This window comes from Mangifera indica, chromosome 1 (assembly GCF_011075055.1).
Source record: "Mangifera indica cultivar Alphonso chromosome 1, CATAS_Mindica_2.1, whole genome shotgun sequence".
NCBI lineage: Eukaryota > Viridiplantae > Streptophyta > Magnoliopsida > Sapindales > Anacardiaceae > Mangifera > Mangifera indica.
In genome coordinates this window covers 28,174,285-28,201,999 of record NC_058137.1, presented here as the reverse complement: position 1 = coordinate 28,201,999, position 27,715 = coordinate 28,174,285, and the positions used below count along the sequence as shown (strand labels likewise).

General features: G+C 31.9%; 6 protein-coding genes across 6 annotated transcripts; 2 read left to right on the top strand and 4 right to left on the bottom strand.

The window, feature by feature from the left end:
• Positions 1 to 223: 223 nt before the first annotated feature.
• Positions 224 to 4,356, bottom strand: LOC123196393 (zinc transporter zipt-7.2-like). Its single transcript, XM_044610445.1, has 4 exons — positions 4,199 to 4,356; positions 3,942 to 4,099; positions 743 to 986; positions 224 to 629 (listed from the first exon to the last, which is right to left on the bottom strand). Exons 1-4 carry the CDS (start codon positions 4,296 to 4,298, stop codon positions 433 to 435), a joined length of 699 nt encoding a protein of 232 aa, XP_044466380.1. The 5' UTR covers positions 4,299 to 4,356; the 3' UTR covers positions 224 to 432.
• A 4,649-nt stretch (positions 4,357 to 9,005) lies between these two features.
• LOC123210031 (glycine-rich protein DC7.1-like) lies at positions 9,006 to 9,498 on the bottom strand. Its single transcript, XM_044628191.1, has 2 exons — positions 9,326 to 9,498; positions 9,006 to 9,232 (listed from the first exon to the last, which is right to left on the bottom strand). Exons 1-2 carry the CDS (start codon positions 9,423 to 9,425, stop codon positions 9,069 to 9,071), a joined length of 264 nt encoding a protein of 87 aa, XP_044484126.1. The 5' UTR covers positions 9,426 to 9,498; the 3' UTR covers positions 9,006 to 9,068.
• Positions 9,499 to 11,680: 2,182 nt separating this feature from the next.
• LOC123210038 (glycine-rich protein DC7.1-like) lies at positions 11,681 to 12,265 on the bottom strand. The gene is made up of 2 exons (XM_044628202.1): positions 12,072 to 12,265; positions 11,681 to 11,979 (listed from the first exon to the last, which is right to left on the bottom strand). The coding sequence occupies exons 1-2, from the start codon at positions 12,169 to 12,171 to the stop codon at positions 11,834 to 11,836; spliced, it is 246 nt and encodes an 81-aa protein (XP_044484137.1). The 5' UTR covers positions 12,172 to 12,265; the 3' UTR covers positions 11,681 to 11,833.
• Positions 12,266 to 16,820: 4,555 nt separating this feature from the next.
• Positions 16,821 to 17,429, bottom strand: LOC123210023 (cold and drought-regulated protein CORA-like). The gene is made up of 2 exons (XM_044628181.1): positions 17,238 to 17,429; positions 16,821 to 17,146 (listed from the first exon to the last, which is right to left on the bottom strand). Exons 1-2 carry the CDS (start codon positions 17,335 to 17,337, stop codon positions 16,956 to 16,958), a joined length of 291 nt encoding a protein of 96 aa, XP_044484116.1. The 5' UTR covers positions 17,338 to 17,429; the 3' UTR covers positions 16,821 to 16,955.
• Positions 17,430 to 21,709: 4,280 nt separating this feature from the next.
• Positions 21,710 to 23,634, top strand: LOC123223739 (V-type proton ATPase subunit e1). The gene is made up of 3 exons (XM_044647083.1): positions 21,710 to 21,840; positions 23,045 to 23,092; positions 23,259 to 23,634. Exons 1-3 carry the CDS (start codon positions 21,743 to 21,745, stop codon positions 23,323 to 23,325), a joined length of 213 nt encoding a protein of 70 aa, XP_044503018.1. The 5' UTR covers positions 21,710 to 21,742; the 3' UTR covers positions 23,326 to 23,634.
• A 131-nt stretch (positions 23,635 to 23,765) lies between these two features.
• On the top strand, positions 23,766 to 27,161 carry LOC123223733 (cell division protein FtsZ homolog 1, chloroplastic-like). Its single transcript, XM_044647069.1, has 6 exons — positions 23,766 to 24,633; positions 24,897 to 24,996; positions 25,102 to 25,331; positions 25,959 to 26,126; positions 26,373 to 26,606; positions 26,693 to 27,161. Exons 1-6 carry the CDS (start codon positions 24,382 to 24,384, stop codon positions 26,957 to 26,959), a joined length of 1,251 nt encoding a protein of 416 aa, XP_044503004.1. The 5' UTR covers positions 23,766 to 24,381; the 3' UTR covers positions 26,960 to 27,161.
• The last annotated feature ends 554 nt before the right edge of the window (positions 27,162 to 27,715 follow it).

Genomic DNA, 27,715 nt, shown 5'->3' with positions numbered 1-27,715 from the left:
CTTTGTTTTAAAAACTAATAATCTAACCCAAATAACTTTTTGTTGACTTTATGTGTTATAACACCTTAATTTTAGGATTTAAGACTCTTACCCCTACTTTGTATTTGTCCTGCTTTTAGGTTCACACTAAAACTAGATTTATCCCAACAAAATAATCCTAAGGTTTTAAAAATAACTAAAATCTCCTTGCATCAAAATAAGTTAATCCCTGGCAAACTAATTATACGTAGTACACATTCTCTTTTCATAAAAGAAGTTTCAAAGACATATAATAATTATAATACGGAGTCGATAGAACGTACAAATACTACCATGCATGCTTCCTTAATATAAAACATTCCACCCACATCCTCCACCACACTTATTTATTCACACACACTCTGAAAGCTTAGCAACACTATTTGAGCTTGTAATTAAGAAACTAAAATTTCTCTAGTTCCCTCCGCCTTTAGTTTCATCGGCAGGGTATCCTCCATGTCCGCCACGTCCGCCATGTCCATGTCCGCCATGTCCTCCATGTCCGCCATGTCCTCCATGTCCTCCATGTCCGCCATGTCCTCCATGTCCACCATGTCTACCATGTCCACCATGTCCCTTCCCGAATCCATGGTCCACCTCGCTGGTTCCATCTGCAAAAGAAATCATGTATGAATGAATGTACCGTCTAATTTCACAAGGGCTAGGATATATATATCGTCATGCAATAAAGCAACGCCTTTAAGAGCGTGAGAAAGAAACTTACAGGCTAGGGCGCTTTCACGAGCAGAGATGACCTCAGAGGAGACGAGGAGAACAGCAAAAGCGAGGGTAAGAAGGAGGAAAGTCTTGGAGAAAGCCATTCTTGTTAATGTATTATGTTTTTTAAGCTTTTTTCTAATGTGCTCAAGAGAGTGCAAGAAATGCCCTCTATTTATAGAACTTAATTTCTCTGAAAGAGAAGGGTCCACTAATTTTGTTTGATTGTGATAAAATAAAATAATAGAATCCTAGTTTTAGAATCAAAGATCAAGAGGGACCTCCTATAATTTTTTATTTATTTCTTTTGCTGCTTGCTACCGACGTGGATTCTACTCAAGTAATATAAATAGGGTTAACTCAAATTCAGAGTAGTTAAATTGAGCTAGAGCTTGATTTAATCAGTTGGCGAACGCTGATATTCAGGAAAAGATGGTAAATTGTTGAATGAGAAGAAGAAAAATAGTTTAAAAAAAAAAGTTAGAACTCTAATACAGTGACATTGATGAGTCTTGAAACTCAAATTCAATTTTTGAATTGAATTTTTATCTCACATTTTATTTATTTAAGTCAAATATATATACAAATCTGAATCGGCTCAAATTAAATTCACCCGTATTAGTGAATTGGGTTATTGTAACTAAGATGCATGGTAAAATAAATACTTGTCTTGGGGTGGCAAATCGGTTTTAATTTACAATTAAGTACCTAAACAATTTAATTATCACACTGATTGCTAAGTAAAATTCACATGACTCTCAGCCTTTCCCTTCAAAATTTCACCAAATTCATTAGAATATAATAGACACATATTGCCTTGTGTATATATCTCAATTTACATCCTTGTATGTCTTTCAAGCACGTATACAGACTACCCAAATGTTATTAACATCGTAATCTTGGAATCCTAATCACCCCATTACTTAATCATTCCTAGGCTGATTGACATAGCCAAATGAAAAACGAAATACAAGTTGCTGAGAATTAAAAATTATAAAGAGATATGTTACAATCTAATAATCTAATGAACTACCAAAATTTTCTCACCCGAAAGCTACAGCCTCTTTCATAAAGTTGAAATTATTTATTATATCTTGTTCGATAAATATTGGAAATGGATCCATGTTTATCCTTGCACGTCAAAAAAGATGGCCGCAAAGAAGTTTGCATAGACGAGAACCATGAATGCTTGTATTTTAAGTCATATATATATATATGTAGAATAGGTGAAAGAATATTTATATTATTATATGTACGTAGAAAATGGTTAGTAAATATATATTAATAAAATTTAGAAAAATAATTAATTACATTATTGCTTGCCTCACTGGTAACTTCAGTGGGAGCCCCCATCTTGACCTTGAAGGCTTAAACTCATACTTTCCTCACTTGGTTTCATTTGCATGCTTAGGTCCATAGTTTGTTGATCGAAACTAGGTAGTTTCTCTTTTAATCAAATTATGTGTATTCAATTTTAATTATATTTAATTGGATACTCAAATAAAAGATTATCATGTGATTAAATGATTTTGAATTATAAATAAAATAACGTATAATCATATGATAACATATCATTTAATATTAAATTGATGCTCAAAACTAGTATAGATAACATTATTTTTCTCTTTTTAACCTAAAAATATAATAAATTAAAAATGAAGCTTCTTCGACCTATATATCCTTAGTTACAAATATATCCTCATAAATAAGTTAACTGAGAGCTCAAGTTTGTCAATATGATAATATCTTAATTCGGATTTGAGTTTGACACGTTAATATCTTTAAGCCAAACTAGCTCTAAGAAAGGGTGGGTACTTAGCTAGCATAGTGAGCGTTATCATGATTTTTTTAATTATAAAAGTCATGTATTAATTGATTATTTGAGGCTAGGAGGACATCGCGTTGAATTGGCCTAAACCAAATATTTGTTTTGTTGAAATTTTTGGATTTTGGGGGGCAGGTTTTTTTAATCCGGTCTTCCCGCAATGATGCGGGTTTCTTGCCCATGGTTGCAAGTCTTACATTTATTTTTAACAAAACTGCGTACTCATATTATTAAATATTTAATTAGATATTTAGGTAATATATTATTATATAATAAAATATAATTTAAATATTTAATTATATACTTAAATCAATATTGCTCAATTAGTGCCGGCAACCTCAACTAAACACACTCATGATAAGGGTTGAATTTAAAACGAATCGAGTTCAAACTTAGCTTGATTTGTATCTAGTAAAACTTGAGTTCGAGTTTGAACTCATGAAAACCAAGCTCGAACTCAGTTTGACTTGTTTCGAGCTCAAGTTTTTAACTATTTCGTTATTAAAACGATATCGTTTTAATACATATTGATTGAAACAACGTCATTTTATATCGTAATTTTTAATTGATAAAATTTAACGAATAGCTCGAGCTCGAACGAGCTTGTATAAGACTAGCATATTTCAAACTCATTTGAACTGAATTCGAGCTCGAGCTTGAACAGACTCAGTTCAAATCCAATCCTACTCATGATATTACAACGTCTACCATTCTTACCAGTTCTTTCTAGAAGCTTAAGAGAAATAACAATATCAAGTAGCCCCTTTTATTCTCTTTTCTGCATTATCACCCTCAAGTTTTTACTATTTATCTAATCGGGGAATGAGATTATGTTTTATACTATATAGATGGTTCATCAACCACTTAAGCTCATTCAGCCCACAAGCATGTTCTTCCCCGTAACAATTAGAGATGAATTCAATTAAAACTAAATCAAGTGTGTTTTGGATTTGTTTAAACTCAAATTAAATCCATAATACTGAGAACTAAAATTCAACTTCATTCGAATTGATATATAATATTATTAAAAAATTATCAATAAAATGAATAATATTATTGAATAGATAAATAATATTATCAATGAATAAAAAAACTGATCTCTAACCAAGTTGCTAGGTTGAAACATTAGTTCGAGAGTGGTTTATTCGAATCAAATCAGTTCCGAATGAACACAACTCTACTACCAATAAGATAATTGCGACAGGAGAACACTTCTTATGAAACACAATTACATATGACAATATATGTATAAATATGCATGCTTCCTTATCATATGAAACATTAAAGCCCACATCCTCACACTCTTATTATTGAAACACACACACACGTACAATCTTATTCGAGCTAGTAATAAACCAAACTTCCTCTAGTTTCCTCAGGCTTCAGATTCCAGCGCCTGTGTTTCATCGGCAGGGTGCCCTCCATGGTGTTTATGGCCACCATGGTGGTGTTTGTGGTGGTGGCCGTGACCGTGGCCATGTTCGTGTCCGTGTCCGATTCCATGGTCAGCATAATTGGACTGCTCCGTGTTGGTTTCCTCTACAAAAGAAATCATACATAGGAATTATAACGCTGTTATAACAAGCAAAGAAAAGTTATAAACATATATATGCAACTATTTTACCAAAATGAACTTACGGGTGGTCTCAGCAAGCTCACGAGCAGACACCTCAGACGAGATAAGAAGGACAACTGCAAAAGCGAGGCCAAGAAGAAGGAAAGTCCTGGAGAAAGCCATTCTTGACAATGCAAATATTTTTTAAGCTGCAACTGCAAAAGACAAAATATGAAAGATAGCTTGGTAATTTGGTGAAGAAAGTTGCAAGAAACGGCCTCTATTTATAGAAAGACACATGGAAAGAGAAGGGTCCAAAGGTTTTATCTGATTGTGATAAAATATTAAAACCCCAGTGCAAGAGTCAAAGGTTTATCAGGCAAGATGGGCCCCTAGATCTTTTATTTTATGTATTTTTCAATGTGTATGCATGTGAAGTTAACTAATTGCCTAATTTTTGTAGTGAAGGCTTGCGGTGGTGCTTAAAAAAGATTCAAGAGTTTATCATTGAGAGATTGATTATGTAAAGACATAACAAACTGGACGTGGCAAATCGGTTTAATTCGTGAGTTGGTGATTCATCCTTCTATTACTGTGATTGATCAATTCATCGCGAAATTAATTGTTACTTCAAGTATTAATGCTCAAGAATATCCCCTTTGGTGACAAGATCTCTTCGTCGCACCACCGTGCGACGAAGAGGCCTCTTCGCTCCACCTAGACGACAAATGTCGACGCTTCGTAGTCTTTTGTCACTCGTCACGTCGTCCAGATGCGACGACAAAACGTCGTCCTTCGTCTGTTCTTTCAGATCTAGATGACGCTTCGCCGTCTAAATCTGAGCTACGAAGGGTCATCTTTCATCGTCCTTTGTATTTCATCGTCCTTTGTAGTTAGAGATGTGAGATCGATGGAATGCGTCGGCCGTTGGTGGTGGCCGAAGAAGGAAGCAAATCCTAGGGGTGAAATCTAAATTTTTTAAACTTTGAGGATGGGTTGAGTTGTTAGTTTTTAAAACCTGAAGGAGGGAAATGATGAAATTTTAAAGTTTTAATGTTTTAAATAGTAAAATATTGATTTTGCCTCTGCCCCTAACTGAGAAATTGAATGACAGTTTGGTCATTGGTGAAAAAAAATGTTTTTCATCTCCTGTGAGTATGAGTTTAAGATTGACCTAAAAAATGGATGAAAAATAGTCTTTTTCCCAACTAATATCTATAGAGAGACTATTTCAATAACCTATTGATTGGGCTTCCCACTTCATGCAATACTGATTTATTAAAAGGTGCTAGCCTGTATATTTAAATCTTTTTGTAGAAGTATAAAGTTTGAATCTGAATTTTTACCATACTCTTGAGATTTTACATCTTAACCAATTGTTCAACCTGTGATGAATATACTCAATAATATTCTTATTACAATCCGTATATATTTTAAAGGCCAAAGGACTATTTCCCACCCAAAGTATCCTCTTATCTCAAGTTTTCACTCTTTAATTTTGAAAATCTTATTTACTTACCCATGACGGTTAAATTAACAAAACTCTAACTCTTTAAAATTTTATTTCTCCCCCCCCCCCCCCCCTCTCAAAATCCTAAAAACTAATCATTTCTCTCATAGGTAAAGTTTTAAAAAATAACATTCTCCTCCTAGGGTTTAGTTTTCAAACTTTGACACCATTGTCAGTAGTTTCTCTCTCCCGAAGTTTTCTATCCCTCCGGTGATCTTTCTTCTCTCAGTTGGATGCTCGATCAACATCGAGCTTCATCAGGAAAACCATTATCTTTCCAGACGAAAATAAGCTCTTCGTCTTAGTCTTTCTAGACTAGATCTTCATCAACCAACGTTCCAAAAAATGAGAGAGAGACCGTTACAGTATGGTGATGTGTCAAAGAATCTTCATCGTTGGCAATGGCGTTGAGAATTAAAAACTAAATCTTAGGAGGAGAATGCCCTTTTTTTAAACTTGACATGAGGGTAAACTTTTAGTTTTTAAAGTTTTGGAAAGGGGGAAAAGAGATTTAATTTTAATTTATTTTAAATATTACAGATAAAAAAATAATTTTTCCCTTTTAAAATAACAAACTTAGCTCTCTATAAGTGAGTGTTTGAGATTTTTATCGTTAAGAAATGAAAATTTGGGATAAAAAGATACTTTGGTAGGAAATATTATTTTGGCCCTATTTTAAATAATTAACAACAGATATGCATGCACTAGATAACATTTTCTTTCAATTTATCAACTTATCCTCGCCAGGCTCATGTAATTCGAAAGGTAAGGTTGCAAAGAAGCTTGGATTGGCTGGTTTTGCATGTGATGACGTGCTTAATTTCAAATTTAGTTGAATAGATTATGCAGACGCTTGTTCTTATTATCAACAGCTGAATCGGCAAGCTCTCCAACCAATTTGACCTAAAATAATTTAGAAAACAATTAACTATGAATAACATTATTACTTACCTCACTGGTGACTTCAGTCTTAACATAAAAAAATTGATTGTTCTCGTTCAAACCCATCTTGATTTTGAAGGCTTAAAGACAGGGTGGGTTCTTAACCATTTGTAGATGTCAACTAATTGGTCTAGTAGAAAAAGAGTGTCAACAAATTATAACAGGTGATTCTGTGGGAAGTTTTATACGAGGAGTTTGTATCATATCTGGGGGAGCATTGTTACATCATGTGTATTTCTTTATTAAGGTTTTTACATGTGACACCATGGAAGTAAGACAAGTGATTACGCATATGTCCTAACAATAGCATAGAATAATATTATGTGCATATATTTTTAAGCATATAGTTGGATACATATATAATATGTCATAATTTAATTGAATATTATTTTATCTTTAAAATAAAACTATACTTATAAATAAATTGTACAACATTTTTTGTACAACCTGAGATAGTAGACTATGATTGGATAATGTGAATGTATACTTTTTCCCTTATTTTTAAATCACTCACTCAGATATTAACACATCAAGTTGTATATAAAAGGTTGTATAATAAATATATTTGTTTATGTATGTTATATTACTCTTATTTTTTATATAAAATCATATTTTATATATATATATATATATATATATTCAATTATATATTAAAAAATGTGTACACATAGTTGTATCAGTTAACATATACTTTGTAAATTCTACGTTTTCTTTGAATAATTGAGTGCTTCAGTGGAGTTTATGCACTACATATAACAATCAAATCTACAAAGTCATTAGATATAGTTTTGTCTTTTAAAATTTTCAATTCAAAATGCCTTGTACAAGTTAAAAAAAAAAAGCACACAAATTAAATACATTATTTAATACTTTTTCTATTGATTATACCTTGAATCTTGCTCTTTTATAGGAAAATTTTACAATGTTTGTTCAGAAGATTAGATGAAATAATCTTAAATGGTGAAAGACACCTACAAAATAGCCTGAGACTATTAGGGGACTCTTATAAGAATTAAATAGTTAGAAATTTTTTTTTTGTAATTTTTTTATTTCATAGGTCACACAATTGTAAAGAATTTTATAACAGTTTCTCAATAGACACATAATAGTGAATTGAGTTTTGGAGTAAACCTCAAGCAAATCAAATTAACACTTTCGCTATATTTGTAGGGGTTTAGGTGCTGCTGGCTTTTTAATCCCAACACTTACTTCAACGATATGGGACTCTTGCACATGGTTTGAACTCATACATCTAGTGCCAAGGGGCCTCAACTAAATAGAGTCGTGACAATTAGTGTTGGATCTGAACCGAGTTAGATTGAGTTTAAAAGTCGGTTCTCTTGATTCAATTTGATTTGAATTTATTTAATTTGAATTTGAATTGAGTTTAAGTTTGGAGATTCAATTCGTTTTCAAATTGAATCAAATTCGAGCTAGAGAGAGTTCAATTTGATTTGACTCGTAAGCTAGATAAATGACTTTATTAGATTCGAATTTGGCTTATGACTTGATTTGAATTATGTTAAATAATTGTTAAAAAAAATCATTTTGTTAATGAGTCACAAATTCAAATAATAAATCTGAGCTACATATTTGAATCATAGATTTAAACTAGAAACTCAAGTCAAATTCGAATCGAACTGAAACTAAATCATTTTTATTTGAACTGAACTCAAATTACCCTTAATATTAGCTCGATAAACTCAAATCGAATTATATTTCATTTAAACCAAACTCAAACTAAAAAGTGTTCAGATTCAACTCAGCTCATATCCATCCTAATGCCTAATGACAGCATAAGTCAATCATTTTGCAGTGGTTGGCATTTACAAGTTCTTTCTAAAAGCTTAAGAGAAGAGGTTTATTGCCTTTATTGTTTTTATTCACCCCCAAGTTTTTATATATATTATCATTAGGGTGTGAGATTATGGTTACATCTATGGGCAATCAACTAGTCAAACTCGTTTAAACGACAAGTAAAGTAAGTAATTGAGTTCTTATTCATAACAATTAAGGATGAATTTGATCTAAATTAGGTTAATTTTATGACTAACTCAAGTTTAAAGTAAATTTATAATGTTTAATTTAAAGTTATTCGAATTGATATACAATATTATCAGAGTACTGTTAAAAGAATAAACACTAATGTTAAAAAGATAAACAATATCATCAGTAAAATAAATAATTTTGAATTAAAATATTAGATTAGAAATCAAACTTAAGATCAGTTTGTTCTAACAGAGATAACTTAACAATTAGGTAATTGCAAATTGTAGAACACATCTCATGACAAAATATGAATTTATATGCATGCTTTCCTCATTATATGAAACATTGAAGTCCACATCCTCGCGCGCTTATTATTCACACACACACACACACACACACACACACACACACACACGCACACACGCACGCACACACACACATATACACACACACACACGTAAAAAGTTATTCGACCTAGTAAGAAACCAAAGGTTCTCTAGTTCCCTCCAGCTTCAGTTTTTGACCTCCTTTGTCTCATCGGCAGGGTGCCCTCCATGGTGTCCTTCATGATGTCTTTCATGGTGTCCATGGCCGTGTTTGTGGCCGTGGCCAAGACTGTGGCCATGTCCGTGACCGTGTCCGAATTTATGGTCAGAGTGCTCCACGTTGGTTTCTTCTACAAAAGAGATCATTGAATAAAGCTATTATATACAAGCAAAGAAAAACTATAAACATATGTATGCAACTCCTTTAACCAAAATGAACTTACGGGTGGTCTCAGCAAGCTCACCAGCAGTCACCTCGGAGGAGATGAGAAGGACAACTGCAAAGGCGAGGCCAAGGAGAAGGAAAGTCTTGGAGAAAGCCATTCTTGACAATGCAAATATTTTTCAAGCTACAACTGCAAAACAAAATATAAAAGATAGCTTGGTAATTTGGTGAAGAAAGTGCAAGGAACGGCCTCTATTTATAGAAGGCACTTGGAAAGAGAAGGTTGCAGAGGTTTTATCTTATTGTGATAAAATATTAGAACCCTAATCCAAGAGTCAAAGATCCATGAAGCAAACAGGGTCCTTATTTGAGCTTCTCACTTTAATACTGATATATTAAAATGTGGTAGTGAATGCATTCAAATATTTTAGTAAAAGTATAAAGTCGAATATATACTTGAAGATAATAAAGTCACAACCTACTAGAAGCTTTCACCAAAAGGTTAACAACTCAAATTATTAATTTGCCAGAGGTTGAACAACTGCTTAAAGTTTGAAGTTGTCGAGAAAAATAGGACATAGGATTGATTCTACACTCCACAAAAATATATACTTGAATATACATGTTAGCACATTCTGATATACTCATTTACCGAGTTGGTGCTCAGGTTTGTCAAGTAAGATTCTTCATTAGAAAAAAGAAAAACTCAAACTATTTAACATTTTCTTTCAGTTTATCTCTATATATCAACTTATCCTTGCCATGCTCATGTAATTCAAAAGGTAAGGTTGCCAAGAAGCTTGGATTGGCTGGTTTTGCATGTGATGACGTGCTTAATTTCAAATTTAGTTGAATAAATTATGCAGACGCTTGTTCTTATTATCAAAATCTGAATCGGCAAGCTCTCCAACCAATTAGCAAAACATTTAGTTAATGAATAACATTATTGCTTACCTCACTGCTGACTTCGGTCTTAACCTAAAAAATTGATTGTTCTTTTCCAAACCCATCTTGACTTTGAAGGCTTAAACTCTATTTTCCTCAAAACTAGCTCTAACAAAGGGTGGGCACTTAGTTCTAAATCATTTGTGGATGTGAAGAAATTAATTGGTCCAGTGATAAAAAGAGTGCCAACAAATTATAACAGATGACTTCCTGGGAAAATTTATACGAGTTTGTATTATATGTGGGAAGCATTATTACATTATGTGAATGTATTTCTTTGTTAAGGTTTTTACATGTGACAAGATGGGAAGTAGTACAAGTGACCAAACATGTCTTAATATTAGCATAAAACAACATTATGTATATACACTTTTAAATACATAATTATGTATATATATAATGTATTGTCATGTGATTGAATGTTATTTTATCTTTAATTCAAAATTATATTAATACTCTTTCTATTGATTGTATGTTGAATTTTGTTTTTTCGTATGAAAATTTTACATTATATGTTTAGAAGATTCATAAAAGTCTTTCTTTTATAAATAGGTTACTTTGTATTAGATGAAGTAATCTCAAATGGGGAAAAATACTTATAAAATGGCTAGAGATGATTAGGGGACTCTTATAAGAATTAAGTAGTTATAAAAAAATTTTTGTGATTATTTTATCTCATAAGTCACACAATTGTGAAAAATTTTGTAACAGTTTCTCAATATACACATAATAGTGAATTGAGTTTTGGAGTAAACCTCGAGCAAATCAAATTAACACTTTCTCTATATTTTTAGGGTTTTGGTGCTGCTGGTTTTTTAATCCCGGCACTTAACTTCAACGATGTGGGTCTCTTGCACATCGTTTGAACTCTTTTTTATATATATAGTGCTCAGCGACCTCAACTAACTACGACTCTAATGTTTATAAATATGTATAGTGCCCAGCGACCTCAACTAACTACGACTCATAACAGTTAGTGTTGAGTTTGAACCAAGTTAGCGTAAGTTAAAAGATGGTTTGTTCGATTCAATTTAGTTTAAATTTGTTTAGTTTTAATTTGAATCGAGTTTGAATTAAAAGATTTTATTTGTTTTGAAATTGAGTCAAATTTAAACTAGAGAGTTCAGTTTAATTTGACTTATAACTTGAGTAGATAGTTTGATTCGATTCGAATTTAACTTATGACTTAATTCAAATTATGTTAAGTAATTGTTAAATAACATCATTTTGTCAATAAGTCTCAAATTTGAACTATAAGTTTGAGTTAAACTTGAATTGAATTTAAATCGAATTATTTTCATTCAAACTGAGTTTAAATCACCCCTAAATGATATTGAAGGGATAAACAATACCACCAGCGAAATAATCAATTTTGAATTAAGTTATTAAATTAGAAATCAAAGTCAATATTGGTTTGTTCTAATTGAGTTAACTTAACAATAGGTAATTGCAAATAGGAGAACACATCTCATGACAAAATATATATTTATATGCATGCTTTCTTTGTTATATGAAACATTGAAGTCCACATCCTCGCACGCTTATTATTCACACACACGCACACACGTAAAAACTTGTTCGACCTAGTAAGAAACCAGAGATTCTCCAGTTCCCTCTAGCTTCAGTTTTCGACCTCCTTTGTCTCATCAGCAGGGTGCCCTCCATGGTGTCCTCCATGGTGTTTGTGGCCGTGTTTGTGGCCATGTTTGTGACCGTGGCCATGTTCGTGTCCATATTTATGGTCAGACAGCTCCACGTTGGTTTCTTCTGCAAAAGAGATCATTAAATAAAGCTATTATATACAAGCAAAGAAAAACTATAAACATATATATGCAACTCTTTTACCAAAATGAACTTACGGGTGGTCTCAGCAAGCTCACGAGCAGTCACCTCGGAGGAGATGAGAAGGACAACTGCAAAGGCGAGGCCAAGAAGAAGGAAAGTCTTGGAGAAAGCCATTCTTGACAATGCAAATATTTTTCAAGCTGCAACTGCAAAACAAAATATAAAAGATAGCTTGGTAACTTGGTGATGAAAGTGCAAGGAAAGGCCTCTATTTATAGAAGGCACTTGGAAAGAGAAGGTTGCAGAGGTTTTATCTGATTGTGATAAAATATTAGAACCCTATTCCAAGAGTCAAAGATCTATCAAGCAAGAGAGGTCCTTATATTACTTTACGTATTTTTTCAATATGTATGTGAAGTTAACTAATAGCCTATTGTTTGTAGTAAAGACTTTCGGTGATGCTTGAAGAATATTCAAGAGTTTATCTTTGAGAGATTGATTGTGATAAAGACATGAATTGGACGATGTGGCAATTGGTTTAATTGATAAACTGGTGATTCATCCTTCTATCACTGTGATTGCTAGCTTACATTTGATCATTTTATCAATAAATTGAATTTTTACTTCCCAAGTGTTTATATTCAAGCTAGTAAACTCCCGAGAGAATATTCCAATGATCCATAAGGAGGATTTCATACTTCAATGCTGACCTATTAGAAAATACTAACATGCTCACTCAATCTATATATGCACTTAGTCTATCTGTGAAAATGTAAAATCAAATTTGAATCTTTTGACTCATACTTGAGATTCTACATCTTAACTAACTGATCTACCCATAATTTATGGATATGCTCAAAAATATTCTGATTTCATTTCATATGTATTTCAAATCATGTATAACAAATATGCGTACCCTAGATAGATCAAGAAAGTCTTATATTAAAAAGAAAAAATTTCCCTGCATGAAGAATAATAAATGAGTAAGACTATAGGTACAAATAGTAAATAATAATAGGTACAAATAAATTGATATTTTAATCATATAATTGAATAATATAATTTTTTTATTTTATTTTTATTTTCAAATAATCTGATTAATCATATAATAATATATCAATTTTTTTTTGCGGGCATAAAATATCATTGTATATTCAACAAAATCAAAATCCAGGACTTTTCTACCAATACATTAACATGAGATTAATATTATCTGATGGACTGACAAGATTTTCTCACCCAAAAGCTACAAACTCTTTAATAAAGCTCAACTAACTTTGACTCTATACTTTCACGTATAGACTTGAGTGTACACTAATAAATGTTATCCTTCGAAAGGTATGTCCAAAGAAGGTCGGATTTGGTGGCGTTGCATGCGATGCAGTGCTTAATTTCATAGTTTGTTGAATAAATTATGCAGACGCTTGTTTTATTATGAACAGCTAAATCGGCAAGCTCTCCAACAGATTTGACGTAAAATAATTTAGAAAAACAATTAGTTAATGAATTGCATTTTTGCTTACCTCACTGGTGACTTCACTCTTGACCAATAAAATGATTGCTCTTGTCCAAACTCCATCAATGGCTTTGTCGGTGCATACTGGCTCTTCTTCCTCATGTGATTATCTTTGCTGGCTCAGGTCTTACCTTGCATCAGATATCAAAATAAGTAAAATTCTCTCTTTTATTTTTTGGTATTTAATGATCATGTGCTCACCATGAACCCTAAATTTTTTTATAATAGCTCTCTTGCTCGTCTTAATTTGTTCTTCAAAGGCATCAACACAGTAATAAACGTGGCTCAAAACCCACACCACAATTTTCTTTTACTTTACATAATTATCAGCCTTTCGAATTTGAAGAAAAAATTATATATAAACGGATAATTTATATCATTATATATATGGATATATAAATAAGAGAAAATGACTATTTTCCACCTAAGTTTTTATTGGAATTCAAAATCATACCTGCAATAAATGAAAAACTCAAAACCTCACTTATAACCCAACTTCTATTAACTTTTTCTGTTATAAGTAAGGTTAAAATGATTATTTTATTGTTTCTATTTAAAGTTTGAAAACTTTAGGCAGAGGTGAGATTGTTAGTTTGAAATTGTTAGTTTTTAAAACTTAAGGGAAAAAAAGTAATAAGTTTTATATCTTTTTAATATAAACAGTAAAATGACTATTTTACCTTTACTTATAACGGAAAAACTTAACAAAAATTGGATAATAAGTAGCAGTTTAAGTTTTTTAACTGTCATGATTGTAATTTTGAATTTTAATGAAAACTTGGTAGGAAAGTAGTCCTTTGTCCTATAAATAAGAATATTTGTATAGGTTAAGATGAATATCATAATTGTATATTACAAGGGCACGTCACTACACCCTTCTTCATAATTGATGAGAGTAGTTGAAGAGTTCAAATGTAATATTCTGCAAATGCATCCAAATACAAACGTAAAGTAGGGCATACAAGTAATACAGAATAGAAATGGATATATACGAGACTTCAAGATATGAAAATGACTTGACTCACACGGATTATATCATGCATATGCATTCTTTTATCTACACAAAAAGTTTTTTGAAATTATCTGATAATTGTTCATGTGCTTATCCTACGGCGAAACACATAAACTAATGATATAAAATATTGTGGTCCAAGATGTCAGGATTAACGAAAAATTGATTCTCTATTTATGTTTATCTTGATTATTAAATATGTGATTAGGGTTTGATTTAATCAAAACTGAGAATGAACAATTCCAACTCAAAATCCACTCCAAAATAATTAAACCTATGTATGTTACCTTTACTTATGTTATGTACTCACACAATTGTTATTCCTAAAAATAATTTTTTTTCATAATTAAATTACATTTTAGAAAAAAATATAAAACTAAAAAATCCTTAGAAATAATCCCAATGACGTAATACAATTCAAAGGAAAACAAATCATGTTGTTTGAATAGTTATCAAAACCTTGAAAAAAGAAAACCCTAAAATTATGAGCAATACTATGTATACCTAATTTTGGTATATAATTCGTATACATAGTGATGTGTCATCATGTAATTATGTGATTTTAAAATATGTATCATCATATGATAAAAAAATATTCAATCACATAATGACACATCATCTGTGTACACAAATTGTATATCAAAAATAGATACACATAATTTTATTGTAAAATTATATATGAACGGATAGAAACTAACAATTTTGTGCTCTTTATAATCTCAAAAATCTTATTTCAAATTTTCATTAAATTATTGATTTGCTCTATGAGTGATTTGGATAATATAGAAAAAGAGAGAATATAAGATAATGACAAGATGTCAAAATTATTTATAGATAATAGAAACAAAATTAATTTTAATAATTAATATAAGGATAATGTTGTTATTATAGTACTTGCACAAGGTACCAAATTATCATAATTACTCTATTAAAAAAAATAAACTTTATTTATTTTAATTAAAGAGTCCGAATTTTTAAATTTTTTATTAAAATAATTAAATTAAGCATCTTGTTTATAATACAAAACATAAAAATAATACTAATTATATTCATTTGATATTTTTAATAAAAAATAATAAAAGTTTAATCCATTAATAAAATAATCTGATGATTGAATTCTTTCAATAGAAAAAACCTACAAATTCAATCAATTTAATAGAAAACTCTAAATGTCTAATCATTTTAATAAAAAAAGAAATAAAAAGATAATTTGATACCTTTACATGTCCAAAAATAAGTGTATTTATAATGTTTAGTTTATGCTAGGTGGACTAAAATGGGAGATTTCAAATCCAAATTATCCTTATTTTTTAGGTCCATAATTTTGAAAATGGGATCCCAAAAAGTTATGTACGAGGTTAACATATGCATGTGGCAAACGTGCTTAGAAAAGGTCTTACATGGTCCTATAGGCCTAACTTCTAATGTTTGTTACTATAGTATTTGTGATATGCACATGACATAAATGCTTCTTGGTTTGGATGAAGAATAACTAGGTTTGAATTTAGTTTGGATGAAAATTATTTGATTTAAGTTCGAATCTAGTTTGATTTGAGTTAATGGTTCAATTCTAATTTTGTGGATTTGATTCATGACTCATTGATCAAATGATATTATTTTATCTAATAATAGATAAAATAATATCAATTTAACAGTTTCTTAACATAATTTCACAAGCCAAATTTGAACCAAATTAAGCAATCTACCCAACTTGCAATTCAGATCAAATTAAACTCTCTTTAACTTTATTTTGTCTTGGGTTTAAAACGAGACAAATCTCTTAATACAAATTTGATTTGAATTCATTTAGTTCAAATTCAAATTAAATTAAACCAAGTCAAACCAATTTGGTTTGAATCTAGCTTTAATCTAATTAGATACTCAAATAATATATTATTATATAATTAAATATTTTTTAATCATATAATGATGTTGAGGGCTTAAACTATACTTTCCTCACATGGTTTCATTCGCGTGGAGAGACACCTAAACAGTGAGAGACTCTTAAGAATTAAATAGTTGATGATTTTTTTTTTTATTTTAGAGGCACACGTTATAAAAAATTTTTGTAACTTTTCCCTGTTAAAAGTGACACTTCCTTTAATGAAGAAACAAATATATAATTAATATTTTATTATCGATAGATTAAATAGTATTATCAAATAAAAAAATAGATTAATTTGTTGAATTAAAACTTTAATTCAAAATCTACTCATTTAAATCGAATCAAATAAGATCAAATTACTCCATTAACAATTAGATTATAACAGGATAAGGTATCTCATGACACACAAATTAGGTACAATAATATATTTATTCATATGTGTGCTTTCCTTATAATATGAAACATTTGAGCCTACATCCTCACACACTTATTATCAACACGCACACGTACATTCTTATTCGAGCTGGTAAGAAACCATACTTTCTCTAGTTCTTTCCAGCTTCAGTTTCCACCTCCTGTGTCTCATCGGCAGGGTGCCCTCCATGGTGTCCACCATGATGGCCTCCATGGTGTCCATGGCCACCATGGCCATGGCCATGGCCGTGACCGTGGCCATGTCCGTATCCATGCCCGAATCCATGGTGAACATAATTGGACTGCTCCATGTTGGTTTCCTCTGTAAAAGAAAACATATAATAAAGCTATTGTTAACAATCAAAGAAGAAACAAAAACGTATGTGTGCAACTCTTTACCAAAATGAACTTACGTGTGGTCTCAGCAAGCTCACGAGCAGACGCCTCGGAGGAGATGAGAAGGACAACTGCAAAAGCGAGGCCCAGAAGAAGGAAAGTCTTGGAGAAAGCCATTCGTGACAATGCAAATATTTTTAAAGCTGCAACTGCAAAACACAAAATATGAAAAATGGCTTGGTAACTTAGTGAAGAAAGTACAAGAAACGGCCTCTATTTATAGAAGGCACTTGGAAAGAGAAGGGCCCAGAGTTTTTGTCTGATTGTGATAAAATAATAGAACCCTAGTCCAAGAGTCAAAGATTTATCAAGCAAGAGGCGTCCCTATATCTTTTGTTTTGTGCATGTGAAATTAATTAATGCTTGTCGATTGGGTGACTGTTTTTAGGCGTCCCTATATCTAATGGACTATCAACTTTTCCTCAGAAGAAAGCTACAAGCTTTTTAATAAACCTCAAATTATTAATTTACCACGAGTAAATAGCTAGTTATAAAGTTTGGAATGTCAACTATGAAGTTAGAAGACTTAGGTATAACTCTATATCACATCCCACAAATATATTTTGCAATGTACATTCTCATATCTTTTGATATGCTTGTATATCGGCTTGGTAATAGAAATTTTCCAAATGGGTTCCTCATTGAAAAAAAAAAAAAACCCTCAAACTAGCTATTTAACACATCCCTTCAATTTACCTCCATAAATTTAACTTATCCCGGCATGCTAATGTAATTCAAAAGGTAATTACAAAGAAGGTCGCAAAGAAGCTTGAATTCTTATTATCAACAGCTAAACATCCAACTGATTTGAGGTAAAATAATTTAGAAAAACGATTAGTTAATGAATTACATTATTGCTTACCTCACTGCTGACTTCAGTCTTGACCTAAAAAATTTATTATTCTTGTCCATATTCCAACAACACTTATCACAAGCATCAATGAGAGTCGGCCTTGGTTGGTGCACACTTAAGACCTTTTGGCCCTCTGCATTTTGCAGGGTACCGACAGCCCCTGTATATTTAGTTTTTGCAGGGGACGTCCCTGCATAATTGTACAATTTCATTTCCCCACCCTTTTTTTATTTTTTCAAAATTTCCCTTATAAATATTCCCTCAATCTCTCAACTCTCTCACTCAGTCTTTTAAACTCTCTCGTTTATTTTCATTTCTTTTTCTCTCAATTCTCAATACTATCTTAATCTTTCAAACTCTTTTTCTCAAATTCAATTTTTTTCTCAATTAGATACGTAAGAAGCTTAATTTAAAAATTAAGTCTAAGTTTTTTTTAATTTTTAATTATTATAATTAATAATTTAAAAAATAAATCAGAATAATGTATTAGAATTGATGGTTTAATATTGGTTTCAAACAGGGGTCATGAACTGAAACTGTCGGTTCTGAACCGATTACAAATCGTCCTGTAATGGTTTCGATTCAGGGTTCTTATTTTTTTGAATCATGAACCGGCGGTTTCAAACTGAAATCACCGATTCATGAACCGTGGCCAAGACTACAATAAGTAAAATTTTTTCTCTTATTTTTTGGTCTTTAATGATTAAATGTTCATTATGAACCCTAGAAGTTTTGAGAACTTATAGCTATCTTGCTCGTTTTAATTTGTTTTTTTACTTCAAATAATTATCAACTTTTCAAATTTGAAGAAAAAACTTATATATAAACCTATTATATCATTTTATATATGGATAAATAATTGATGAGAGTAGTTGAGGAGTTCAAATGTATTATTCTGCAAATGGGTCCAAATACAACTGTAAAGTAGGGCACACAAGTAATACAGAATAGAAATGGATATGTATGACAGTTCAAGATATGAAAATGACTTGACTCACGTGGATCATATCATATATCTGCATTCTTTTATTAGACATTAATACTATCACAAAAAGTTTTTTGAAATTATCTGATAAATTGTTCATGTGTTTATTATCCTATATGAAACACATGAACCAATGATATAAAATTTTATGGTTGAAGATGTCAAGATTGACAAAAGATTGATTCTTTATTTATGTTCATCTTGATTATTGAATATGCGGTTAGGGTTTGATCTGATCCGAATTGAGAATGAACAATTTCAACTCAAAATTAATTTCAAAATAATTTAATCTATATACGTTATCTTCACTTATGTTAGGTACTCACGTTACTTTCATTTATGAAAATGACTTGACTCACATGAAGTATATCATATATCTGCATTCTTTTATTAGACATTAATACTATCATGTCATTGTTAATTCTAAAAATAATTTTTATTTTTATAATTAAATTACATTTTAGGAAAAAAAAATATAAAGCTAAAAAATCCTTAGAAATAATCCCAATGACATAATACAATTAAAAAGGCAAACAAATTATGAAGATTGAATAGTTATCAAAACTTCGAAAAAAGAAAACCCTAAAATTAAATATGAAGTGATGGAAACTTACAATTTTGTGTTCTTCGTAATCTCAAATATCTTATTTCAAATCTTCTTCATTTGTTAAATTATTGATTTGCTCTATGAGTAATTTGGATAATATAGAGAAAGAGAGTTTATAAGATAATGACGAGGGGTCAAAAGTATTTATAAAAATAGAAACAAAATTAATTTTAATAATAATATAAGGATAAAGTTGTTGTTGTTGTTGTTATGGTATTTGGATAAGGTACTGAATTATCATAATTAATCTATTGAAACAACTAAACTCTATTTTTTTTAATTAAAGAGATCAAATTTTTGGATTTTTTTATTAAAATTAAAAAAAATTAAACATCTTACTTTTAAAAAGCAAAAATATAATATTAATTATATCTCTTCAATATCTCCGATAATAAATTATGAAAGTTTGGTCCTTTGTTAGGATGATTTGAAATTTGAATTCCTTTAATAAGAAAAAAAACTAAAAGTTTGATTTATTTAATAAAAAAACTCTGAATATTCAATACTTCAATAGAAAAAAAAAAATCAATTTATTCTATCAGAAAAATAATAATAGTTTGACACCTTTAAATGTCCTTGTCCATTACTACTTCATAATAATAGGTGCATTTGATGTTCAGCGTAAGGAAAGTAGACTAAAATGGGGGATTTCAACTTAATTAGCCATTTTTTTAGGCCCATACTTTTGAAAATGGCCTCCATTAGGCCCAAAAAATTATGTGTGAGGTTAACATATGCACATGACACGTGTCTAGAAAAAAGGTCCTACATGGTTCAATAGACCTAAATTGTAGATTTAACTTATGTGATACTGATGTTTGTTACTATAGTAATTGTGTTAGGCAAGGTTTTTAAAACTAGATCGGAGTAAAAATTATTTTAAATACTGGTTTTAATTGAATCGGTTGGACCATTTAGATCAATCAATTCGATTAAAATTTTAATTTTATTATATAATAACGTATAAAAATTATAACAACTTATATATGTTTTACATATTAAATTTTATGTTATGCAAAATATCAGTGAACAAACTTTGAATTTCTGAAAAACAAAGTAAATTGTCGCTTGCAACAAATCTCCCTCTACGTTTGGAGCAAGGAAGAAGAAACAATATGAAAGGTTTATTAAATAACCCTTTAACCCAAAGAAAAACTTTGTTGATGTAATTTAATGCTTGATTTGACGGGACGAAGACTTCAGATTACCTGGACAAATAAAATAAACTTTATTTTGTATGAAACTTTGAACCGGGAACCTAACAAACATAGTTGGATCACAAATATAAATCGATGGTTTGATCGCGGTTCAATCCAATTTTAAATCTAAAGCGGTTTTACCTTTTAAAATATCTATCTACAATGCTGGTTCATGGTCTAACCGAATGAACCAATTGATTTAGTCTGATTTTTCAATCCATGGTGTTAAGTGTAAGACATGATCAACATATCTAATTAAGGTTATATTTGATTGGATTTAAAATTGATTTTTTTTATATTTTTTGTTTTTATTGATGATTCATCTTTCTTTTTAACGACTTTTTTTCTTTTTTGATATTAATGTTTATTGGTTTGCGTAAAGCAAGCTTAAATTTGAAATGACCGTTTTAGACTTGAGCTGTCTTTTCTCCTCTTTTAACTAAATTACAAAATTTTGTTCTGAATTTTTAATCACGTTGCCAAAGGGCCCAAGAATCAGCCCCGGCCCATGATTTTCGCCCCCAAATTAAACTGTTGTTGCTCTAAGCTCTGGCTTCTATTTTCTGGAACACGACGAAGGGACGGAGAGCGAGTGTGCAAACGAACGAAAGAGAGCGTTTACAGAGAGATTGAAGGGGGCGATTTGATCTACTCCATAACCAGCTGGATCTGTTCCCTCAGAGGTACACTTTTTTATGGTTTTTACATTATAATTTATTGTTTACAAGTACCAACTTCTTAAATTTTCCCCTGTTCAAATCGGTAATGTTTCTGCTTGCTCCCGGTCTTTCCTCATATGGGTGTCTCTTCTTAATTGTTATCTGCGATGACGTTTGAATTTTAAGGTGATCGAACCTAATAAACGTTAAAATCTCGAGATGGGGTTTATTGTTACAACGCTCATCTTTGTGGTGATTGGAATCATTGCGTCGCTTTGTACCAGAATTTGCTGCAACAGAGGACCCTCTACTAATTTGTATGTTTTTTTTGTTTGATCGTTACTATTTGGATTAAACATTTGAATCTTTGTAAATGTATTTGGTTTATATGTTTGTGACGTTATGGATGAGTAGTTAAAAGTTTTTTTTAGTAATGTGATAATATGTTGATCATTGTAAATCTGTGCATCAAAGAAAAGTAGAAAACTGGATTTAAGATCAAATTAATAGGTCAGGATCAAATTAGTGTTTGACATTGAGGGATTAGTCTGTGTGCTCAAGCCTGTGGTTTGCTCCCACAAGTTTTCTAGTTTGATTATTGTGGAATCTCTCTTTTGAGGGATTGGGGGCTACTTTTCAAAATATTTTAGGTTTTGGCATTGGCTGCAGTTTCAGACTTGAGTTTGCTGAGTGGATTAATTGGATTTTCAGTTTAGAGAAAATAGTCATCAGATTAGTGATTTACGGAAATGGTAGATTCTCACTTTTGTTTAGCTGCTTGTTCCAGGTATTTTGCCATGAATATGCTAGAATGGATGAAAATTTTCATAAGTTTATAGGGTGACTTTTCATAAGGGGTCAAATGTTTTGTATCTTAGTGTGAGGGGACTGTTTAATTAGCAATTTTACTTCATGCAGCCATTTTAACTGTTATTCTATATCTCTTTGCTTTGGCAGTATATTTTTTGTTTAGGCAGTGCTTCTTCTCATCTTTATTGAACAATATAATTTTCTTTCGTAGATTATAGAACCTTGGATGCAACACTTATTTGTATTATATATAGGAGCCTCTACATTATGGAATGGTATTAGTCTTGTGCTGATAAGTGCTAAGCAACCAATTTATTTTTCTATTGATGACTTCATGCTTATAGTATTAGAAAGTCATTTTTAGATATGCATATTTATACATACATGCTCAAATTTTGGATATGTGTACTTGAGTTGTAATTTTGTTGAAAAGATCATCCTCAAATGTATCATCTATAATTTTGTATGTGAAAACATGCATGCCAATGATGCCATGCTTGTCTGCTAGACGTTTATGCATCACTTATTATCATCGTATAAAGAATATAAATGCATAGAAACTGTTATCATAGATTACTGTGGTTCAATTTCTGGTTTAGAATTGCCAACCATACAAGATTTCCTTTGGTCATTTGTGGTTTTGTCTTTATCTTTTAGAACAATATTTATTCTTTATGCAAAATGGCTAATATATATTTTTTACTGATGCAGGCTCCACTTAACATTGGTTATTACAGCAACAGTATGCTGTTGGATGATGTAAGTTTATGTTTTAGATTTATTTGTTCTATCTCAGACATTAACTAGTTTTGAACATCTAAGGTCTCTGAACTCAATGTTGTATTCTAGAAACTAACATGTGATTGTCTTAGTATAGTTTTTTTATCATTTTCTCTTAATCTCTTTGTTCTTTCACTTTATTTAGGTGGGCGATTGTATACCTTGCCCAGATGAAACCACTCATAGTCCCCATTCTGAGTGAAGGCGAATGAAATCCTTTATGGAGAAGTGTGGTGTCCAAATTCTTTACGGAGAAACATAGTATATTGTCGGTAATCCAGTGGTACCTATTGGATCTGTGTTAACTCAAATTGGAGTGCATGAACTTTCAGTTTGAGTTGTGTTTGTGTTTGATGCTGGTTGCCCTTGAATTTTTACATTCCTTCTCTCTTCCATTTCCAAGACTGTTAGTAGGCATTCAGCTCAACTTGTAATTTGAATGAAATAATTGCTTAGAAACAGTTTCTTGTTTGATTGATTATATAGAAATAAAATCTAATCCTAGTTTTGGGAAGTGAAAATCGTTTGCTGCAAGTTTTATCAAGTCAATTTATCATTCTTGAGAATGGGGCCTTTGGCTGCTTAACTGAACTTTATGTTCTTGTTTTAGTCAATGTTTTTTAGACTTGGATGAGTGTTGATCGATCTGTTTACTTGGTGATATGATTAAAATTTTAAATAGGCTTAGTCATATGATATCAACATAATAGTCGGGTTGACTTAGTATGACAATTAAATTGCGGTTTGGTACTATTTATCATATTAAACTTTGGGGTAATCTGATTCAATCATTAGAACGGGTTTTAGTTATAACTCGAACTGGGTTTAACATTGGTTCACAATTTGATATCGGGTTTTATGGATCCAAATTATCTATTTGGCTTTATCAAGAATATAGCTTATTACTCCAAACCTTAAGAAGTAGAACATGAGAGGGAATCATTTTTAATTTTTTCATCATTTTTCACAAATTTTTTGAGGTACTATTTGAGAAATGAGGATTATTCTATGTATTAATATGACTGTATAAAATCCAGTATCCAATTCGAAAATCAAGATGACAGTAAGGGTGTTATCAAACGACGTCGTTTGAAAAAGAAATTTGAGGAAAGGGTACACCCAATCTTTCTCAAAAGTCCATGTCTCCATGAACTCGACTCAACTCACTCGCAGGCGTCGGCAGGTGATGTAAAGCTGAAACTTGTTACTTCTTCTATAACCCTAATCTTCATTTCATTTTCATTTTCAAAAACAATTTTGCCATTAAAATGAAAACTTTTCAACTGACAAACCCAAATGAGTTACTTTCATCATCCTCGCCTTCATTTGCCCATTCATTTCACCTCGAGAAAAGAGTCTCACATAATCACAAAATAGTGCGTAGAAGCCTCTGGAAACGACCCCATAAAGGGAGTGTAAGCTGCTCATATTCTCCAATTGAGACTGCCAAAATTAAGGTTGTGGGTGTTGGTGGAGGTGGCAATAATGCTGTTAATCGCATGATTGGCAGTGGTTTACAGGTGGGTGTATCATAAAGTTTTCATTTTTATTATTTTTTAAATGATGAATTTTGAGTTTAATTTCTTGGGTTTGGCTCTACATGTGGTAAAATTGAAACTTGATTATTCAGTTTTTATGGTTTATGCAGTCTGTGTTTCTTATTTGAAGCCTATTGTCCATAGCTCTTTGAATTAAGATGGCAATTTGAGTTATAAGAAGAAAGAGGACTTGAGAATTTAGTTATTTGTATTGATACTTATGGCGCTCAATTTTGCTTTAATAGGGAGTTGATTTTTATGCCATAAACACGGATTCTCAAGCTCTTTTACAGTCAGCTGCACAGAATCCACTTCAAATTGGAGAGCTTTTGACGCGTGGGCTAGGTTTGCTACTCTTAATGAACATTAATGATTGTTTTGGGTGATTGTTTGTAGTCCAAATCGTTTCCTCTGTGTCTTCTTAGATTCTATGACTTGCTTCAAATTCAGGCACTGGTGGAAATCCGGTTTTGGGGGAGCAGGCTGCCGAGGAGTCAAAAGAAGCCATTGCGAGTGCTCTTAAGGGCTCAGATCTTGTGTTTATTACAGCTGGTATGGGTGGAGGCACAGGCTCGGGTGCTGCACCAGTTGTTGCACAGATATCAAAAGAGGCTGGTTACTTGACTGTTGGTGTGGTTACTTATCCTTTCAGCTTTGAAGGACGTAAAAGATCTTTGCAGGCAGGTGTAACTTTGGTTTTTGTTTAAGACCAAGAAATTAGCTTTACAATGTGTTTATATTATGCTATGTACAAACAATCAGATACACAAGTTACTGTTTTGAGAAAACGTATATTCTCATCCAAGCAATGTTTGAAAACTAGGGAGAAAGTGAGTGGAGTTCTTTGCTAGAATGCATAGGAGAAATAATTCCCTGTTCTTTCTTCATTGTGTAACTGTTATTTCAACCATTTTTGATGATTTAACTTAGTCGTTTCAGTTTTGAGTGTGATTTTTAATATTATACTTGCTTTACAATAAGACATGGAATTCTAAGGAATGAATTTTCATTAGTACCGAATCTACTTTACCGAACGACATGGCTTCTTTCCTCCACTTAGTCTTCAGATTGTGGGGTTTGTAGCTGTGTTTTGATGATTCACATGTCTTTTTCTTTTCCTAAGTAGTATTTAGTGATATCTTAGTGGAAATCAGTTGCTTTCCTTGCCATTTGTATTCTGGGTTGAAGTCATTACTTGTTCAGGATTAAGCTTACTGTTTACATTTTTTTTGCTGTATTCAGAGTATACAAAATCTTTTATTGTTCAAAGTTCTTCAAACAAATTTCTCATGTTTGCATCTTTGCAGGCCCTGGAGGCCATCGAGAAGTTGCAGAAGAATGTTGATACTCTTATTGTGATTCCCAATGATCGTCTGCTTGATATTGCGGATGAGCAGACACCGCTTCAGGATGCTTTCCTCCTTGCTGATGATGTTCTACGTCAAGGGGTGCAAGGAATTTCTGACATAATAACAGTGAGTTGTTTTTCGGATTGCTGAACTGTATTTTCCACACTTTGGCCACTGGGGCATTCAGTTTTTATTAATCATGGAAGGCCTGTTTTGAATATTTCTATCTACCTGAAGCTTTCATGGTCAACCTGGAGGCATTCTTTCTGCCATGGTTGAAAATGAAATTGCAATTGTGCATTTCTTTCAAAGTTTTGCTTAAAAATAATTTGTAAATCCTATGTTTGTTTGTATTGTCTTCTTCTTTTGCAGATACCTGGACTGGTGAATGTGGATTTTGCGGATGTAAAGGCAGTCATGAAAGATTCTGGAACTGCGATGCTTGGAGTGGGTGTTTCTTCCAGCAAAAATCGTGCTGAAGAAGCTGCTGAACAAGCAACTTTAGCTCCTTTGATTGGATCATCAATCCAGTCAGCAACTGGTGTGGTATATAATATTACTGGAGGAAAGGACATAACCTTGCAGGAAGTTAATAGAGTCTCTCAGGTACTGAATTTTTTAAGCTCTGCAGTGTGTGATTCTTGTAATTGAAGCTAATGGCTAGACAAATAATTCTCTATCTGAACTTCCAGGTTGTAACTAGTTTAGCAGACCCTTCTGCTAACATAATTTTTGGGGCTGTTGTGGACGAACGATACAACGGGGAGATACACGTAACTATTATTGCGACTGGCTTCTCACAATCCTTTCAGAAGATGCTTCTAATGGACCCAAAGGCAGCAAAACTGGTTGACAAAGTGGCTGGAGGCCAAGAGAGCAATGGAATACCTCCTCTCCCCAGGTCACCAACCTCACCTTCACCTGTTAACTCCAGACGGTCGCCAAAGCTCTTCTTTTAATTCTTTTGCACAGTTGACCTATGGTTGTACCTGGTGTTTTAAAATCTAGACCTGACCAGCCAGTCGAATTGTAATTTCCGAGACTCGAATCTGAATCTGTTTGTATGGTGGTAGATCTATCATCAAACCAAAATTGTTTCTTTTGTTGGATTAATTCAATTTAATAAATATGCAAAACCCACATGGCTCTTTTAACCATAAACATAATCTAAGTTTGGACGTGTATCTTTCCGGACTGTTAAATCATTTCATTCAAATATAGAAACACCCACAAAAACAACTTACCTCAATCGAATTTGACGTACCTCTCATACCATAATCATTTAAATCCCCGATAAAATTTCGCCCCTAATTCATTGCCGACGTTTCGCATATAAGGATTGCTGGAAAACAAATATTTTACCAATATAACCCAGGTTAAACCAATGGCCAAAGTCGTTGCCGATCTGGGATGTGAAAAAAAAGTTGAAGTATTGATTCAAGTTTTGAGAAAGTTGATATTTTGGTCTTCGGTTGCAGGAGTGTTACTGCTGTGTGGTGCAGTGAATTCAGGGTTTGAGATAGTTAAAGTTTAAAGAGCAAGTTGTTGTTTTTACTGCACTCTTGGGGTTGCTGCGTTCTTTTCAGTGGCAGAGACTGCTATCACCATGCTTCAGCCTTGTAAGCTATAATTTTCCATATGGGTTTAATTTGGGTCCGTTTAATGCCTGAGTAACTGCATCACTACAGCTTATACATTTAAATGTTTATTATTAC